Source organism: Geospiza fortis, unplaced genomic scaffold (genome assembly GCF_000277835.1).
Source record: "Geospiza fortis unplaced genomic scaffold, GeoFor_1.0 scaffold45, whole genome shotgun sequence".
NCBI classification, from domain to species: Eukaryota; Metazoa; Chordata; class Aves; order Passeriformes; family Thraupidae; genus Geospiza; species Geospiza fortis.
Window position 1 is genome coordinate 4,743,320 of NW_005054327.1, and position 19,120 is coordinate 4,762,439.

Below are 19,120 nucleotides of genomic sequence, written 5' to 3' on the forward strand. Positions count from 1 at the left end.
CCCACAGGCTGTAACATTGTGAGGCTTCTCCTTGGCCTCCTCCAGAGTTGTTCTACAAACTGAACTGACTTGCTAAAAGTATTGAGAGGCATTTGTGCAGATACGTAAGCAAAAGACAGTAGCGACATAGAGTCCTGCAAGGCATCTGTGTTATGGTTGGTGCCCCCACTGGCTCATTATTTCAGGGATGTTTCTGTTCTAGTTTTGTTTTATTTTTTGTCAGCAGTCTTAAGTAAGTATCCTGTGGCAGAAAAGAAGAAGTTTCTGCAGTGAAAACTGTTGCTGGGTTGGACGCTGGCTACTGAGCCAAGGGCACTGCTGAGCTGGCAATGTGCTGTGTCTCAGCTACCTTAGGCACCCTCTGGGTAGTGCTGGACTGTCCAATTTGGACGTTACCTTGCAGCAAGGTTCATCTCTCACGATGCAAAATATCTAAAAGTTAGGCTCGAATATTTTGGATTTCTTCAGTGGAGAGATATTTCTAGATCTAATCATGTTATCAGTTATGCTCATCTACCTTTCAGAAGGTATCTGTCTTCCCTAGCAGCTGTGAAGAAACCTGGGCAAGTGGTTTAAAGAGTGATAAAACTTTACGTTGCTGAAGTTGTTTGAGGCAACCCCCTCTATTTTATTTTCTGAGGCTGTGCTGGAAGTCTGTGGCTTGAGAAGCAGCTGAACCTAATACATCTAAATTTGACCTGCCCCAACTACTACAGGTGTGATTTCTCCTACCTATGTGCGCTCCCTACATGCAGTTCAGACAGCTTGTGGAAGAAGTACTGACTTCTACAGTGGGTTTATATGACATTTTATAAAGCTATACCTAGCAAAATCTGAATACTCAGAAACATCTGTTTATAGAAATGAATTGGCCTGAAGCCCTTATTAAGGACGGCAGGAGCTTGAAAGACCTCTATACCTTTGGGAATTGCTCTTTAGGCACTAAGTATGAACCTGGGGTTTCAATAATCCAATAAACCCATATTATTCTAAAAAGGTTCCTTTTTTTAAAATATGTGGTATTTGACGAAAGGAGACCTGGGCAGTAAAATCAAAGGATGCCATCCTGTGTATGCACTGGGGTTTTTTGGTATGAAAATTTTCTGTTATATGTCCCAAGGCCTTTTGCCAGAATAACAAGGTTCCCCATCAGCCAAAGATCATTAGAAACAAGGGCTGGGTGAATGGCAACTGTCAATCAAAACCAGCTTCTACAGAGAAATTAACATCACTTCCTGCTTTGAAAGGGCTGTGTTGTTTAAATGGAAATGTATCAGGAGATAGGAGTATTGTCAAATTGCTCCCTGAAGAAAGCTAATTTGAAAATAAGAGGACTTTTGCCTTGATCCACATAAAATCATATCTTCCTGGCTCCTCGGTAAGAATAAGTTTCCATGACTGTTGAATAGGTCATTCTAGAGCTTTTACCATACCATTGCTAGAAGTAATTTTTCCTTTTGAGAGAAATAGTTAAATTAATTGCATAATAAACTTGAAGCACTAAGGAATCCTGGTTCTGTTAAAGTCTGAAATCGTGTTTCTGTTTGCCATGAACTTTATTTGGTCTAATGATTAGTCCTGAAACTAACAGAAGTCTGGATGCTAAAGAAAAGTAACTCAACACTTAAGCTATTTGGGGCACCATTATCTTGCAGTGAAAGAGTTACACGTATTGGTTCATTGATACCTTCTGTATGTCTTGTTCACTTCCTTTATCTATCACAAAGAAACTTTCAAAGATCTTGTTTCCCAGCTTCAGTTTAGTGTCTGTATTGAATTCACATATAAATGTCTTCTTAACAGAAGTTAAATTTGTTAATTAATTTAAATTTTAGTCTAAGAAGTGCCGATCATTTTAAGGTAGTTGTCAAACTTTGCCATTACTGGAATTTTACATTTCTAAACATGTTTACACAAACATGCTTTGGAATAAAATGCCATCAAACAATAGCATGTGATTATCATTCATAAAGCATTTTTTGTCTTTGGAGTGCTTTGCAAACATTTACTAATTAAATTGTACAGGTCTCCTGTGTTTTCACATATTATAATTATCCACAGGTTAGTGACTTGCTCAAGGCCATGCAGCAAAAGAGAGAATGAGTTGGGATCAGGTACATCTGCCTCTTGCTCCCGTGCTTGATCCACTAAAATGTGTTGCTCCAGAGTGAAGCTCGAGTCATTAGTTGTTAGATATGTGAAATGCATTTTATGGATAGTGAGGCAAGCATTCTGTAATTGCTTGAAGATCATGACTCCAAAGAATGAATTATAAATAACATTATGAATTACTACTACCCAGTTAGCAGTTTCTAGACCTGTTTGGTATCTCTTTCCCCAGTGATTCGTTATTCAACTTTTTATGTTTTGTCTTTCTAAATCAGCACAGAAAGCAGGGACAGAGCTGTGTGCCTGAAGAAATTTAGACCTATAACATATACTCATAGGTGTGTATTGGATAGCAGAACACTGCCAGGAAAAGCCACAATAAAACTTCCTCAGTGAACTGCTGCTTTGACTTACTGATAAGAAAAAGAAAGAGCATTGTCCTCTGCTGTCACTTGAACCAAAATTACTTCTTGTTTCATTATCTAGATTAGATAAGTTTTTATCTTTCCTTTTCCATAAGGCAGTTCCTGTGATTTTGACAGACGTACATGCAGCACAATTAAATCTTAATAGCAGTGCTTACACTGATTTATGGAAATATTGTCCTGAGTGTTCAGGTCAATGCATGCAAAACCACAGAAGTTGTGTAGGTCACGGGTATGTAAACTGCACGTAAAGGAGGGAACTATTAAGAGGGGAACACTGTTGGCAAGGCATAATTGAATGAGCATGTAAATACAGAAATAAAAAAAATTAACCTACTTTTTTTTCCTGCCATTTTCCTTTCTCTTGCATAATGGGAGAAGATTGTGGTAGGTTTCCCCATCTATTAGTTAAATCCTCTCTGACTAGTAGTGATTTCACCACAATCTCATTTCTCACAGCAAGTTCTTTTATGCTGCAGATAAAAGAGGAGGGAATGGAAGCTCTTGGATGATGGATATGAAGAGAGGTTTTTTGGTGTTGAGCCTGTGTGCCAAGGAGGTGCCACTGTCCGTGTGTATGTAACTTAGAACATGGGCATTACTGTTCTGAATACATCACAGAAAGGATACTTGGACTTCACAGCCACCACGCATATGAAATTACTCTAGTCAAGATAAAGGAATTGAAGGCTAAAACAAGGAGTAAAGCAGCACAATGGCTGATATTATAGTATCTAATCCTGGAGTAATCACAGGTTTCAGAGTCAAACTCTGCACCTCCATCATTAGAGCAGTGACCAAAGATGTGTCAGGCATGAGGTTCTGGGTTATATTTTTCTTTATTTTTCCTTGTGAGATACTGAGTTGCCAGAGGATAAAGCAGTGCAAGGAAATATGAAAGCTGAGGCAGGCAGAAAATAAGGAAGAGACCAGGGTGGATCAGAGGAGGCAGCAACTGCCAGAGCTCTCTTGTCTAGCCTGTGTTGGTAGCTCAGGGGGGCATGGAGCAGGCTGGCAGGCACTGGGGCCAGAGGCTGCCCTAGAAAGTGCTCACCTTAAGGGCTGCATCCAGGATCTGCTGCTGGCTGAAACGCCCAGCATTGCAAACAGAGCCTGAAAAATAAATTAACCTGGAAATCACCAGAAGCTGACATCAGGCTGTAAAAGAAATACTTGGTTTATGTACTCATTAAAAGTCAGCAGTCCCGGTCTTGTCAAAATATGTACCTCAATTATTTGCATGAAAAGTACAATATTTAGCATAGTGCTGGGATAATGCATGATAAATCAGGGACGCACAGTGCTGTCAGATAGACATATAAGTCACCATGGTATTTCTCTTAAGAACTGATGAGCACTTCTGTTTCTATAATCAGTTGCTTGTCAGGGCCAAAGAGTCAAACCATTGATAAATAAGTTCACAGGAAGAACTATAATAATGACCAAAATCTCAGTCATAAAAGTTTCAAAAGCACAATAACAGAGTAATGCTGTGTAGTAAATTGTTTACTGAAAATTATTTACTAAGCTGAACAGGTTGATTCCTTTTGCACTCCATTTTTCCACTTCAGAACTGCTCGGCTGTCTGTATCACCACATAATTTCTGAGATCTTTTGCCATTCCTATAGTCAGAATAACAGAAGGTGGTTCTCCTTTTGCTTGAGAGGAACTACAAGTACGTGCAATTCTGTAACAGGTACATCCTTGCCAATATATTGCATTACATAGAGGTTGCACTATCCCCAAATGCTTGCAACACACATGAAGTACTGCAGGTACCCAGGACCAAGATAAGCCACAGCAGCACAGGTACTTGAGACATGATGCAGATTTTCTGCTTTGGAGAAGGTCCGATGGAGGTGTTGTGAGCTTCTGAAATAGGTGATTGGCTCCATCACTGTGGCAGAGCACCTGCGCAAGGCATTAACACTCCCACAGTATAGTCAACAAAGAGTTAAAGGCTTTGAAGCTCAACTGGCAGAGCAATCAGCTTCCTAGAGATGTCTCCACTTACATCGTGGATGGGTACTTGGCTGTGAGTTGGCTCTGCTCTCTTTGGAGCTTGGGCTTCTGAACTGTAATAGTTCATTAAAGTAGTTTGGAAAAAAAAAAAGAGCAGCTCATGTTCCCAACTTTCCATTGTGGAAATGAAGAGATCAAATTCTGAGCTTACCTATTTCTGCCTGTTGTAACACCCAGAGTGTGCTGTTGTCTTCCCATTGGCCATCTCTCTGTGTGAAAATGTGACAGGCAGCAGTGGTGCAGCCACCCATCTATGGCATAAAAGCCTGGCGTTAGAGCACTGACTCAGGAAGCCAGATATCTACATTTGTGTGCAAAAGATACTCAGGAGTGGTCCTTTTCCTCTTCTTTATTCTACACTTGCATTTTGGATTGAGAAGTGATTGTTACAGATCCTTTTTATCCTGATTACATGGTCTGAGATGTGTTTTAGCCATTTTCATAGCGCAGATAAGCTACAAGTTCCAGAGGCAAGGGTTAGGTATTTCTCTTCATGGTTTCTGGATTAGAGAAGAGGCAGGGTGAGAGGCCACAGCCCTTTGGCTTTCACACCAAACAGAAAGGAGCATAATAACTTTAAGGTGTCAGTGAGGTTGGTTGGATGATGCCTGAGTATCTTTTGCTTCAGTGCCTGGATACTGTAGGTTCTAATCAGAGTTTTAGTTGCCTGCTAAATTTCTTGCTGTCAAAAATTCAGCATGCAAATACTTAACCTCAGCAACTGTATTTTGGTCTGCCCTGTTGCTTAGTTGTTAAAAAGGGAACTTTATGAAAAGGAGTGTCCAAAATTTAGAGTTATGACTTCCAGGCAATGTATTGATGTTTATATCACCAGTGCAAATAAATGATTTTCCAATGAGACACAGAGATGATTGCAAATTAATTGACATGGAAGAGAACCATTAGTGTTAATTGTTGCCAGTAACCATTTTTGCAGTGCATATTGTTTTCAGTTGAGGGCTGATGGGGCAGGGGAGATTTTGTCACAGTGCTCTTTGATTAGGTACTGACACAGTTGTAAAATAAAATTTGTACCTATTTGAGACAGTGAGACAAGTACCTGATACATATTTCTGAGAAGGAAAAGACTTTATATGGAGCATGGAAAAAACCAAAACAGTGTTAGGCAGTGATTGAGCTAACAACTTACACTTCAAAAACTCTGTACATCATTTTGTCATCTGCATACCATATTTGTGTCATTATCAGAAATTTAGCATCTAACAAATGGCAAAAACAGTAAAGAAAGCCATTATTTACTATAGACTTGAAGCAGGGAAGTGTGACAGGTTCAAAGCATTCAGTGCAAAATTTTGAGAGAAAATGGATTGTTAGTAAGTTTCCAAGGGCCAGTGGAAAATGCAATTATATAAATGAAGCAAAGTTGTTCTGAAAATTTCCTTTTCACTTTCAACAGTTCCTATGCCAACCTGGATATTTTAATTGAGCATTATAAAAAATTCAAAACATTTTCAGTGCAAATACATTCAACTGCTAGTGTGCTAGAGCTTTTTTATTATTCATATTGTTATTCTAATATTTTTGCTATTTTTTTGGGCATTGGCCTCAGACTACTTTCACAGTACATTTGAGGTCTGAACCACAAACAGAAGGACCAAAGGAGCTTGTTCATGTTCTTGGCTTTCTGCAGGTTTTTCTTTTTTTTTTCCCCTAACTTGGTGGAACTTTTTCCAAAAACCATCTGTATGGAGCTTCTTATTTGAGCACATGCAGTAGATTAGAATTTGTCAGTGAAAAGGAACATTTCACCTAGTCCAAATCTCAACCAGCATAGGAGTTTGTACAGCTATGGCACTGTATACTGGTGTTGTTCCTTATTCAAAATGGTATTTTAGAAGATTGTATATTTTCCCTGGAGTCCCAGTTCTAAGTAAAAATGTTAAAGCCTAAGTTTTTTTGTTTTGTGTGGGAATAATATTACTGATGCAGCAGAATTCTGGGAGCAGACCTTCACTGCAGCCACTTCATGCAATGTCTGCCTGCTGTAGATTCTCATTAGAGTTTACCTCTTTGTTGCTGATGATTTTTTTAATAAGAAAATAGGATCTATCATGATCCAGAATTACCACTGAGTGACCTGTGGGCCCTTAAGCTTTGACTTTGCTGCCATGAAAATTAATCACAGAGCTCCTAATGACTTACTTATCATTAGATGGGGCATCTGCAGAGCAAAATCAGTTTGAGGAGAGTTTTGAGTGAATGGGAAAATCCTAAAGTGTCTTCCACACTGAGGCTATGTGCCTTACTTACTTTGCAGTAAGTGTTCCTCAAGCTTGTCTAAGTCCCCTTCGATTATTTGGGGTAACTTAAAATTCCTAATTGTCTGTGTTCAATTTCCAGAGAGAGCATGTGGGGCTGTGCCAGGTCAGCTGTTAACCCTTTTCGTTTTTTCAACTCCAGGTATGAAGCATTTTATTGTGTATTATGTAATATTCTGTTTTATTGATGAAGTCTAGTAGCAGTGCTTTTCAGGCTTCTTTCCCTCTTTATGTCATGACTGGGGGGTGTGTGGGGCTAGGCAAGATCTGAAGTTGAGTTTTGCAATTGCTGTTTTATCTTAGGGCTCAGAGGGTGGTGGGAAAGCTGAATTTTTTTTTATTTTTTTTTTAATAAATCACAGTGCTTAAAATATGAGAATAGAAAATACCTTTTCTGATGTTTAATAATATAGTTTAAAGTGTTCAAAGTAGTCTACTGAAATTGAGTAATGAAGTTAATGTGCATCAATGTAGCTCATGTTATAATGGATCATTGCCAGTTACCGTGAAGCAAAGCTGCAAAATGTAGGAAGAGCTCTTTGCAAATATATCCTTGCTTTTATTTCAAGGAGGGCACAATTTTAAAACCTTCCTGTGTAATGTCCCTAGTAGATGGCACAGGGTTTACATGCCAGTCCAGTGGCAGGGGGTGATTGGGAGGCTTCAACAAGTGCTGTGATACCATAAGGGCCCTCGGGCTCACCCCCCTTGCCCAGGTAGAAATGATGTCAAATGACAGGAGGATGTACCAAAGCTGGTAGGGTTCCTGTTTTTGTGGGATTCACGGCTGTTGCTTTAGTGGGTTTTAAAATAGTATGCAGTGAAATGTCCACTCTCAGTGTGCATGCTTGCTTGCCTGCCTGTTCTCCTCCCTTCTTTTGTTTGTTTTGTGCGCCCCTCTGAAGGTTCCTTTGGAGTTATGTTTATTATGGGGCAAGTGTAAACCCATCAGCTCACTGCTCTATCTGCTCTTAGTGACCTGTGTTCCTTCTGTCTGTGGAGTGCAGAAGAAAAAACTTCACACATTCAATATAAGCAAGTATGTTCCAGAATAAATCAAATTCTTCACATTTATAAGTACAGCTAAGCTTTATAATAAAATTAGGAAGAAGGCATGTTTAAGAGCAATTACACTTTCAAATTGCTAATGAGTAGTCAAATACAGAAGTCATTCCTCAAGACTATTCCTATCTCCAATTTGCAGTTAATTACACTACAACTGGTATATTTATATTAAAAATTTGCAGGATCTTATTACTCGAACATTTTCAAAGTAGCAGCAGGAGCAATTTGTCTGTTAGAGCTAATACAAATCTTTTTAAGGTTTCCTTTACTATGAAATTGAAACAATACATTTATTTTTAAAAATCCCTAGAATGTTCTTTGATCTGATTGTATTATCAGTGCAATGTCAGGAATTATTCTGACGAGCCTACTAGTCTCTCAAAATGTTGTGTTTCTAAAACATGCGCATATTTCAGATACAGATTTTAGTGCAGGCTTTTTTAACTGGCATTAAACTATATAACATTTTGCACTTTGGCTTCTACTCTGCAGGAAGCATTTTCAAGAAGGACACTTATGTTGTTCATTTTTTGCTCTTTGTTGATGTTGTCAGTATTTTGCTTTAAAAATCCCTCATGAATTTACTTGGTATTTACATACCATAGTAATGAATATGAGATCCTACTCATGAAGCCCCTTGAAAAACATGCATGGTTAGATGTAGATGAAGATGGCTAAGTTATCTCCTGCAGCAGTTCTAAACTGCTGAAAGTTGGTGTGCTCTGACTGGAGCGAGATGAGACTGAAAGGTAACATTTGGCAAGACAAATAGGTTCTAATAAAAACAGAAATTTGGAAAAGAGCTGTAGGTGGTTTTTTAATTGTGTTTTTAAAATAAAGAACCAAATTGATCAAGAAGACACATCTGTCAGACCTCATTTGGGCCATGTGGGCCTTCCTGTAGATTGAAAGGGGGAAGTAAGATCAATTAGATCAACATTAAAGTCAGTGCATTATTTGAAAATATGAATTCTTACAGTGCACTTGAAACTGCTGACAGTGCTAAGAGTCTTACCCACAGCTGGTCCCTCTTCTTGGGGTATGGCGCTGCTGGAGTTTGGGAACAGTAAATGCTTGTAAGAAGTGAATTCTGCTGCAGTTAAATGCAGCTATGTGAGTGGATATATTTCATTTGAATTAAATTTCATGCCTACCCAGGTTTGGGTGTTTTTTAACTTGGTATTACTAAACTTATCTTTTTCCTCTAAATTGCAAGAAAGTTATCCTTCCATAAAAGTACACTGAGAAGTATGGTATTCCAGTTAGGAAAGTACAGAATTTGATACTTCAGTTTCTTTGTGATGACAGAGAAACAGAGGGGATCACAAAAGTCTTGAAGAAACATTTTTTGTAGGTTTTTTTTTCCCTATTTTTTCTTATTGGGTTCGTCAAATCTACTAAAAGTTGTAAGTTTTACTCCTAACCAATTCCACACAAATCTGCATCTGCTGACCTCTGTAGATGCCCAGAGGCTGGGATGGTTGCCTCAGTTTACATCTAACTGTTCATTTCCTCTAAAACCTGGAGCGTTTTGTCCAGACTGCCTCCTCTGATCCACTGGGAGCAAAGTGATAATGTGTGTGAGTTTCACATGTTGGGGGCACAATGTGCCTCTTCATCTTTGCTGTCTTGCAAAGAGTACTGCTTTTGCTGTTGTATAATCTTCCCTGATCTTCTTTTTAACACCTCGTCCACAGGCTCAGCCAGATGGGAGATGTTTGGCAGCTGGAGGACCCAGATGCCAAATTCTGGAATACAGCTTTCCTGCATTGGCACGTGGGCTTATGGCTGGCTTCTTGGCTTGCACCTCTGCTAACTTCTTGGCTACTGTCTAGCTGGCAGCTGTGGCACTGCCTCTGGGGCTGTTTTCAGGTCAAGCTGCTTTGGAGTTGGATGGCTTTCCTGATCTGAATTGCTCTGCTGGACACCATTATCACCTCAGTTCACTTTGACTCTCCGCTGTTCAAAGACGAACATTTGCAGTGTTCTGTTGTATTGCTGACATTTGTAAGACTAATTCGAAGCAGTCCTTCTCATTTGTCATGAGTTCAAAGAGAAAATAAGCATTGCAGTGCAGAGTACACTGCTTTACTTGTTAGCATTCCCATTAGTTAGTAAGTTTGTTTAGGCCCAAGTCTCTACTTGCAATTCATCTCCAGGACCAAATTGTTAACTGAAGAGCACAGGCTTTAAAGGATATATTTCTTGTGTCTAAACTTTGATTGCTTTCAGCCAAAAGTGAATCTAGCATCTGTCAAACAGAAAAAAACCCCACACATTTGCAGAGGTAGTCTGGATCATTTTTAAAGAACAGGATAAAGAATAATTATGATAATAATAAATAGGAAGTTACTGGTAATAATTAAGTGCACTGCCAGCAGAAAATGCTTGATCTTCTCTTTGCCGGATTTGGAATGTCCTCATTTCACATTTTAGTTTTACTTCAGGTTTTTTATTGGGCTTTTTTTCTTAGTTTGTTGTTGTTTTGGTTTTTTGGGGGTTTTTTTTCATAAATGAGGAAATGAAAAATTAATGCATCTAGGATAGGCAAAGCATTTGAAGCAATTCCCTAATCTACATATTTTCCTTCATGCAGCTCAGTGCATAAACATTACTTGCAATGGGGAAAACTGCAAAATCAAGAGGTCACTTACACTCTGTATACTTACAGTAAAATTCAGATTAGTCATACCTATTATGAAATTTTCATTCCCTCTCTCAACTAGAGTGGGACTATGTTGTGCTACGCTAGAGGCACTGATACCTCTGTTACACTCTCAGAAAACTTTTTTAATGCTTGAGTGAGTAGCACTTGTGCTTCACTGTGAAATGAAACTTCTACCTGTATATTAAGGTTAAGCTTTGCAGGTTGAGCCGACCTCTGAGGAAGAGCACTTGAATTCCTCATTATAGTCACTGGAGGGAATTCAATGTTCCAGGAACAACCAAAAAGGAGCCCTTACCTATATAGTTTAGGTGTATATTTTGGTGGCCTAGGGAGTGTAAGTGCTTCTCTGGAACCACAGCCCAGTTACATCAGATCAATTATTATGGACTGTACAGAGAACCACTAGGAAATAAAAGCATCGTTTTCCCTCAGACGTAGTCTCTGTAGCCCTTTCTGGATTATAATGGAGCAGAGATGAGTCTTTTGTCAAGCAAGCTGGCAGCAGCAACAGAAATTTTGCCACTTTTCCAGATGAGCTTCATTAATTAGCTCATCAACAGACAGGGAGACCTGAGGTGTAGGTTCTGAGCACAAGCTGGCCTCATTGGGATCCTTGGTGCAGGCCTAATCAGATAAGAAACGAGGGGAGCAGTGGAGTGTCATTTCCCTTCTTGCTGAATATGGGCAGCTGTATAAATAGGAACACAGAAGTTACAGGATGGGGAAGGAGAGTGGGTAAGAAGAACCTGTATCCTTGCCGGAGCATGGACAGGACTGGGACTGTAGGCTCCATTCCCTGAAGCAACGTCGGGCCAGAAACAGCTGTGGATACTGAAACAGACCTTTCACTCTTCCTCTCTAGATGCTTATTGTCCAGATTTCCAGTATGGAGCCAGGATCCCCCTTTTCTGCCCAACCTTTTAGCCTTGTGGGTCTTGCATTCCTGATTACAGAGTAGCCTCACTTCCCTGGACACTTAGGCAGAAGGTCCTGCATCTGTATAGCCAGTTTATTCCTGGAATGGTGCTTCTCTGGGTGAATTACCTGACTGCAGGGCTACAGTACAGCACCTTGCCAGTGCCACCACCATCAGCACTCTGCCTGCCTTTTGGGGCTTCTTCACACGACACAGACAAAGTTCAGGACAGGACTCTGCCTGTACATGGAAAATGGGCAGCTGCCAGAGTGAGTCTGTGTGGACATGTGCCTAGTGGTTGGTTCCCAGGGAAGCTCCATCCTAATAGTGAAGGACCTCATGGGTTTGGGGGAGGCTGTGCAGGACTCTTCATGGGACAGTGGTTGGGGATGGGGTCATGGACCTAGGCAGGCTTTTGGGTGTCTGCCTCCCAAATCAGGGTTTCAGCATGCCCATTCTCACACTTCACCACTTCCCAAACTGTATTTTCTTCTTTAAAATAAGCAAGCTTTCAGTGCTTTCTAATGCAGTAGAATGAAAGGTATTATTCCATTATGTAGACTATTCCTTTTGCCTGTTTACCTGTTTCTGCCCTTTTTTCAGCTCAGCCACAGCTTTTGCCCCATCAAAGCGATTCTTGTCACTTTCTGTGTCATACAGGCTTTGGAAATCATAATCATATACAACGTTGAGCTTATTTTCTTTTTCCTTTTTCTAAGTGCCTAGGATTGTTATCCCTTTTGCATTCTAGTCAAGCAGAGAAACAATGTATGCTGTTAAAAAGGGAAAGCGAGCAACCACAAAGATGTTTTTCCATTCTCTTGCACCTCCAGTACATTCTGTAACCCAGTTACTGTAATTGTTTTTAAACTTTTTTTAAACATGCATGCTGTCAAGAGATTGCAGTAAAACAAGTGTTTCTCATAAGGCGAGTGAGACTGTAAGGGATGAAAAAAGATGACAGAGCAAACCGAAAATCCCATGTTTTGTTTATCAATTTTTTTCTTTTTTGCCTAATGGCAGATTCTTGGAGAAAGGATCTGTTTGCTTCAGTGGAAGAGTAGCTTAGGGTTTGCTGATTCCCAAGGCAAAAAGAAGGCATAGTTTCCAATTTGCAAGCTATTCAGTGTGTGTGATGAACTGAAGTCATTTGTGGATTTGTATGTTGCGTTTTGACGTGATTAAATGTTTTAAGTCTATTGATTTCATGCTGGGGATTAATGATGCTGAATGAAAGAGCATCAAAGAATAAAACGTGTTTACATGCTCGATTAAAATACCTTAAAAAAGCGCCAGAGTACCTATTGTTGGATCGGAATGTGATAAGAGAAGCAGAGGACCAATCACACAGCCTGCATCGACAGAAAAATGCATTAACTTCCTTAGGCATAGAAAGAAGAAAAGCAAAGATTTGATAAGGATTGACTGTACCTTTCTGAATGCTTACTGCTCATGTTTGACTTGGTTCTTTTGGAAGAGGAGATTAAAGAGGTTTCATTATCAGTTACCACAGATCTGTTTTACTGAATCAATCAAAGCATGATGCTTAGCTGCTCGGGATTAATGAGATGAGCTTTTAACTGGAGAACTTGTTGGGAACAGCAATGTTAATAAAGGACAAGACCTAATGATACTCAGTACAGCTGTGGACATGAGATACAGTAAAGATGGTGTTTGCTGCTTTGAATTTGTGTAATACTTTTAGATCTGTTTGCCTTAGCATATTAGCTGAAAAACATATCATTATGTTCATAGTGCTAATTGGTTTGTATCTGCTCTCTGCAAGTGTTCCTAATGGCTCTCTAGATTCATGGGTTGTATCTGGAATTGCAGTTAGGTGTCACATTCTGTTTATCAAGACAATAGTAGATAGAGATGAAAAAGACCTGTTTGCTTGTTAAATCCACCCTGTTGCAAGCACTATATAGGCTTTTCCAATGGTATTAAACTGTTAGCAGCCCTTATGTCAGCCAGAATGCCAGGCAGAGAATGTATTTGTGGTGTATCTGGGGAGAAGGATGCCTTAATGATCAGGTTAGCATGTGAAATACTTGATGCACGTGAAATACTCCCTACTGAGCTAGGGAGAAGTTTAAATGTGCAATTTAATGCAGCTGAGTAAATGTCTGACAAGACCAACTCAAGCACCCATTCGCTCTTTCTCTCGTGATGCTCTGATCTGGATTAGCATATGTAAGATAAATTCAGCATCAGTCCATACACCCTACAATTCATTTGTCTCACAACAGGGTTGAATTATTATCCTGGGTTTGAGGCAGGGGTGTGGGGGGGGGGGGTTGACAACATGCAGTTGTTTTTTTTTTCCTCTCATTCCCATTGCTTAGTACAAGACCTGAAGCCCTTGGTTACAGAACAAAGTGTCTGAGCAGTAACCAAGCTTGTGCAAGCCCAAGAGAAGAGTAATGACTGTTCCTCGCAAGCTTCCTGCCTCAGTGCAGGTGCAGGAATCAGGAGGGCCTGAATAATTCATAAGGTGCAAATTAGCCCCAGCTTGCTCCCACTGCTCGAATTTTGCTTCTGCTTACCTACCTAGTTGCTGGAAAGAAAAGAATAAAGAATGCTTGGGAAACCAGGGAGAGAAAGGCAAAGAGTGTTACAGTTTAAAGGCCAGAGTCACAGAGACTGCTGAATGCTGGGTGTGTTTGAGGGCTCGGTGCTTGTTGAGGAATTGGACTCTACATTGATTATTCATAGAGTGTTTTCTCAGGAAGAAGGAAGCTCTGGGGACCCATTCCATTGCTCTTGGAGAGGAAATAAACTTCCTTTTAAGAATTAGGGTTTTCCTGCTTTTATTGTTATGGTTTCTAAAAATCATTGGGTTTAAAAAATGTTAGAAGTTCATTTTTAAAGCCTGTTAAGGTATTGGAGAGAGTAAATATATATGGTGTCACTCAACTCAAGGGTTCAGAGACAATTGATGAGAGATCTAGGATGTTAGGATGGTTACTGCTTTGAGTAAATATGGATTTCAAGGGCTCATATGAAACTAGTTAGGTATGGAAATGCAGTGTGCCATTAGCTTGTGTTTTTATCATTTTAAAGGCAGCATTGCTCTGTTTAAAATAGTTAGTGATGGTTACCTTTTCTGTTGGATTACTTATCTGCTTTTTCTGCCCGGAAGACCAAAATGAGAGGCGAGTAATGTTTAATCTTTCTGCTACACAACATTGCATCTCACCCAAACATCAAGTAAAAGGTTTTGCTGAGCACTGTTGTGGAAGAAGGGAATTCCTTACACAGCTCTTGGAACAGCTTGTGTGTCACCGTGCAGTACAGAGAGGAGCTGGCCTGAAAAAGGCAGGTTGTTTCTGCTGTGTACCTCAATATCCCTTTGGCATCTCTCATTTGGGAGATGGAAACATCTGACAACTCCAGCAGGAGCAGGAACAAGGTAGCTAGTTTTCCCTGTTGGCAGGTGTTCAGATGGAGAAAAACTCTCCTAATGTTTTTGCTGTGCTGAATATGAAAAGAGAGCTACAGCACAAAGAAAGCTTCCTTTTAGTGGTTTTAGAGGTTTCCTGGTTTTTTATTTGTTTTGGGGTTTTTGTGCAACATTTACCCTTTCTTCATCTATCCCTCTACCCCACCCCCTCTTGTCTCTCACGTGAAGCAGCTAGATCACGTTGCCATCATCTGTTTTTGTATTTCCCTCATTTGGGTTGATGGAATAGGAGCTGGCTTTCATTTCTAGCTGATTCTGTCATTTCCGCTAGGCCCCAGCTTGGGAAGGTGCCAAGACCAACAGGTGATCCTTGTAGCTGCAAAGCAGCAGGAAGAAGGCTGTGCATGGAGGAGACAGTGCACCAGAGGGGCTGCCTGGCTCTGCTCCATCTTGCTGTATAATTAATGCCCCCCTCCCCAGCCCCTCATACTGAGCAGAAAATCTGTGCAGAACAGAACAGCTGTAGGGAAAATGGTAATAAAGAGTCCTGGAAGAATATAGGCTGTGTAAGTGCAGAGATGTGCTCCCTCTTGGGGAGAAACTGTGGCTGGTCCTTTGTAAGGAACAGGGACAAAATTGTATTAGCTTCTGTAAAGTAATATGCACTCCATCGACCAGTGCAAGAAAGTAAGCATTTCAGTAAATTTCAGTGATAGCTCACAGGAATTCTTATATGTATAAGAAATAATTTAGAATGAGGTGATCATTTAGTTAAGCTTTTCTCTACAAGGAGTAGCTTGCAAAGTCACATGGAAATTATTTGGGCAGAGAGTTAAGCTGTAGGGCTGGGGACACCTGGAGCAGGAGCCATACAAGCTCTGCATTCTCTGGACAGCAGTGGTGGGGAGACATGACTGTGTAGGGCTTCACAAGGATGATCTTTAGAGCATGTGAAAAAATTCCAGGAACCCTCAGGATTGCCTCAAAGAGCTATTTTTTTCAGAAGAAACTCCTAAAGAACTTTTTTTCCCTATGGAACCAAAGTTATATTTAGTAGGTGACAGTGGCTTAGCAGAACTAGTGTTAAATCATACCTCCAAGGCTTAGGTTAACCCCTTGGCATATACCATGATGTGAGATAATGTATCCCTGAAAATTGTAACTGCATGTTTGTATTTGTGAGGCAGGCTGATGTTTTGAGATAGACACATGTTAGCTTTAATCCTTTGAAAAACAGATGGTATCTCAAATTCTTTCTGCTCAGTATATATGGAAGCCAAATTGTTTTTTTTTCACCTGGACTCACTGCTAGTAGTTTGAAAGCTGAAGGTTTTGTGTAGACAAGGTTTAAGTTTTCTGTGTGCACTTCTGTAGGGAGCTGGGCTCTCTGAGTGCACCACAGCACATTCCCAGAGCAAGGGGAAGCTGTGGGGAGCAGGGAACTGGGAAGCCTGGATCAGTTCCATCAGTGAAACCGAAGTGCTACAGCAGATCCGCACAGCAAATGCATTACCTTGACTGACTGTTCTGCTGTACACAAAGCTGAAACACAAACAGCAGTGAGATCAAACTGTTATGAAACATCAACATATTTAGTAATGCTTCTAGCAGCTATCTGTCTGCAATCCTTTTGACTAAACCAGCAGTGGTTTTTCTTTGTGTTGTTCTGCAGTTTGTCAGCCATCTGATGGGGGGGGAGTGGGGGATACGTTGCATCTCAGGGATGTGTTGTGTGTGTGCAAGCCTAAGGGTGCTGCAGGAACTGAACTGGCAGCAGATTGTTCATGAATACACACTTCCCTTGGACATGTCTCCCCATGCTAAAGGGTGCACCATTGCATCCTTATATCATCTCAATATTTTTCCCCCTTGTGTCCCTTCCTTTGTCCATGCTGGTTTGCTGCTTTTGTCCCATACCAAAACCTCTGGTATAAGAGGCTGTTAGCAGGGAGTGAGGTGTTTCTGTCAGCATTTTGTGAACTTTTCTCTTCTCTCCTCTGTGTCGTAATACCTGCATTTGCAGTGGGTCCTGGGCAAACCTGAATAGTCCCTCTGGCAGCCTCCATTGTTACTTGCTTCCCCTTGGGTTGCAGGATTAGGGGGAGTAATTTCTTTCTAAGATACTCACACATGCCTCTAGTGACCTCTAAGAAGCCCCATGTGCATGGTAGGATGTCATGGAACCAGAAGCTTTCATCTGTAGGGTGGTGAGGCACCCTGGTGACTGTTCCATCAGGAAGCAGCACTACCAATTGGAGAGGCTGGAGATTGAGCAGGGATACTTCCCACCTGCATTTGGCTACAGTACAGCCTGGTCTGGGCAAAAGCCCTCTAAGGAGTACTGCAGGCAGGAGAAAAGCATCTTTGGGCAGCCTCTGAAAAGTCAAGTTTTCCAGTGCCTTTGGCAGGCAGCCTGAAGCAGATCCATTCCTTATGCCAGCCCCGTGGAGCGCTACCCCTTGTGGTTCTCCCTCCCGCTGCAGTACATACCTTACTATTATTAATATTCTGGAGGCGCCAGCAGCATGCTTTGTTCTGGATGGAATGTGGTTGCCCAGAGTGCAGGGAAGTGTGTGGCCATTGTTTTAGTATGGGTAGATGGATTTGATAATGAGCACTGTAGTTTTTCCTGGTCATTTTTTTTCAGTTCACCTTCCTCTATTTTGCCTGCTCTCTGCGCTGTCCCCAGTGCACTCAGCACATGAAGGATGCTGTGATCCCTCTGGCAGGAGAGAGGGAAGAGCTCTTGGGACACCAAGGTGCATAGTGGGGGCAGGCTCACTCAGCACCATAGCACTTCAGTGGGAATAGACCACACATTTGGCTACACTTAGTGTGGTGTACAGGGTCCCTAAGTGTGCAGAGCCCCTCAGTGTGGGTTGTTGGTGCACTGTACAGTGTGTGGGGCAAAGAGCTGCTCCTGTGCATCTTTGTGCCTACTACAACTTGGCCCAAAGTCATGGGCTCTATTGTGCCATCACTGTAAAACCAGTGAAAGTTTCAAAATCCGTGGCTGCTGCTGCTGCTGAATCCTTAATAGGCATATTTACTTTGGAATTGCAAAACTTCTAAATGTATCTGCTTTCAGCCTGCAACACCTTCAAAGACAAAAAGATTAAGATTAGCATGCGAGCAAACAACTCTTCCAGAAAAAATCAGTGGATTTGGAAAGCACGCTGACAAAATGTCCTGTCACAGGGATTCCTGTGAACTCAGTGTGGAATAAGAAGAGGCAGCATGCACTGAACCTCATGTCCCCCAGATTAGTAACTGTTTAATGTTATTCCTGTAACCTGTATACTTCCTCCTGTTAAACCACCTCCTCCTGTTTTTCCGCCCTGTGTGGTTCTACTGTTTCACTGAGTATTAGCCCTTTGTAGCACATAGTTTGTCTTTTTAACTACTTCATGAAGTACCTAATGCTCTTTTGGGTGCCACATAAGTGATAATAATAATAATAATAATAATAATAATGATTTTCCAGGTATACTATACCAAGTTGTGTTGTTTGTTGCACAGACACAAAGTAGGGGGGACTGTTGAATGCTGATAACTCAGCTGTAAGATAAGCCTCTAACACAGGAAGGGATATGCCCTGGTTTATTTATGAGTACACTCAGAAGCAGTGTCTGCCTTCCAGTATACCCCTGCTTTTTAGGATAGCACATTTTACTTGGATGCAGTATTGCCAGAGGTCAGTAATTATCAGGGCTAAACTGCTTACGATGCAAAGGTAGTGAAACATTCTCATTACACTCCAGTCCTCATTTTCATTGTTAATTCAATGTTGTTCAACTTTTCACTGGTTTCTCCCTTACAAATGTGGCAGTGAGACAGCCAGGCTGAGCCATCTGCTGCTGGTGCTTGGGAGGTGCAAAGAGACACCACAAAGAAAATTGATTGACTGCAGCTGACTGTATTAGGGAGAGACCTTATTTGAACCGGCAGTAACTGGAGGGAAGTGTGAACTGGCTTTAATTCTCGAGCAGACCTCTGAATATTAAGGATGTACACAGCAGTTGGAAGGATACATTCAGAGTCCAGTCATGTTCAAGATCACATCCCCTTGGCTTTCTCATTGTTGCTGTGGTTGTTCACAGCTGAGGGGAATTCTCCAGCTTTTGGATTTAATGTTAAATATGTAATTGGGTGGAAAATTAATGTAAACTTAAAATAATTTGGTTTCTCAGTCATTATACTCCTTAGTGGTAAATTATTAAGCTTTGTGTCTC

At 40.9% G+C, this 19,120-nt stretch overlaps 1 protein-coding gene across 2 annotated transcripts in view; it reads left to right on the forward strand.

Moving 5' to 3' along the window:
- KLF12 (Kruppel like factor 12) overlaps positions 1 to 19,120 on the forward strand; it is a 188,701-nt gene that overhangs the window by 124,499 nt on the left and 45,082 nt on the right. Inside the window, exon 6 of one of the 2 annotated variants that reach the window (XM_031057072.1) lies at positions 6,919 to 6,978. The exons of the other annotated variant lie outside the window; for it this stretch is intronic. Within the exon in view, the coding sequence (XP_030912932.1) occupies positions 6,919 to 6,978 (60 nt within the window). The remainder of the gene's footprint in view (positions 1 to 6,918; positions 6,979 to 19,120) is intronic. 2 annotated transcript variants of the gene reach the window in all.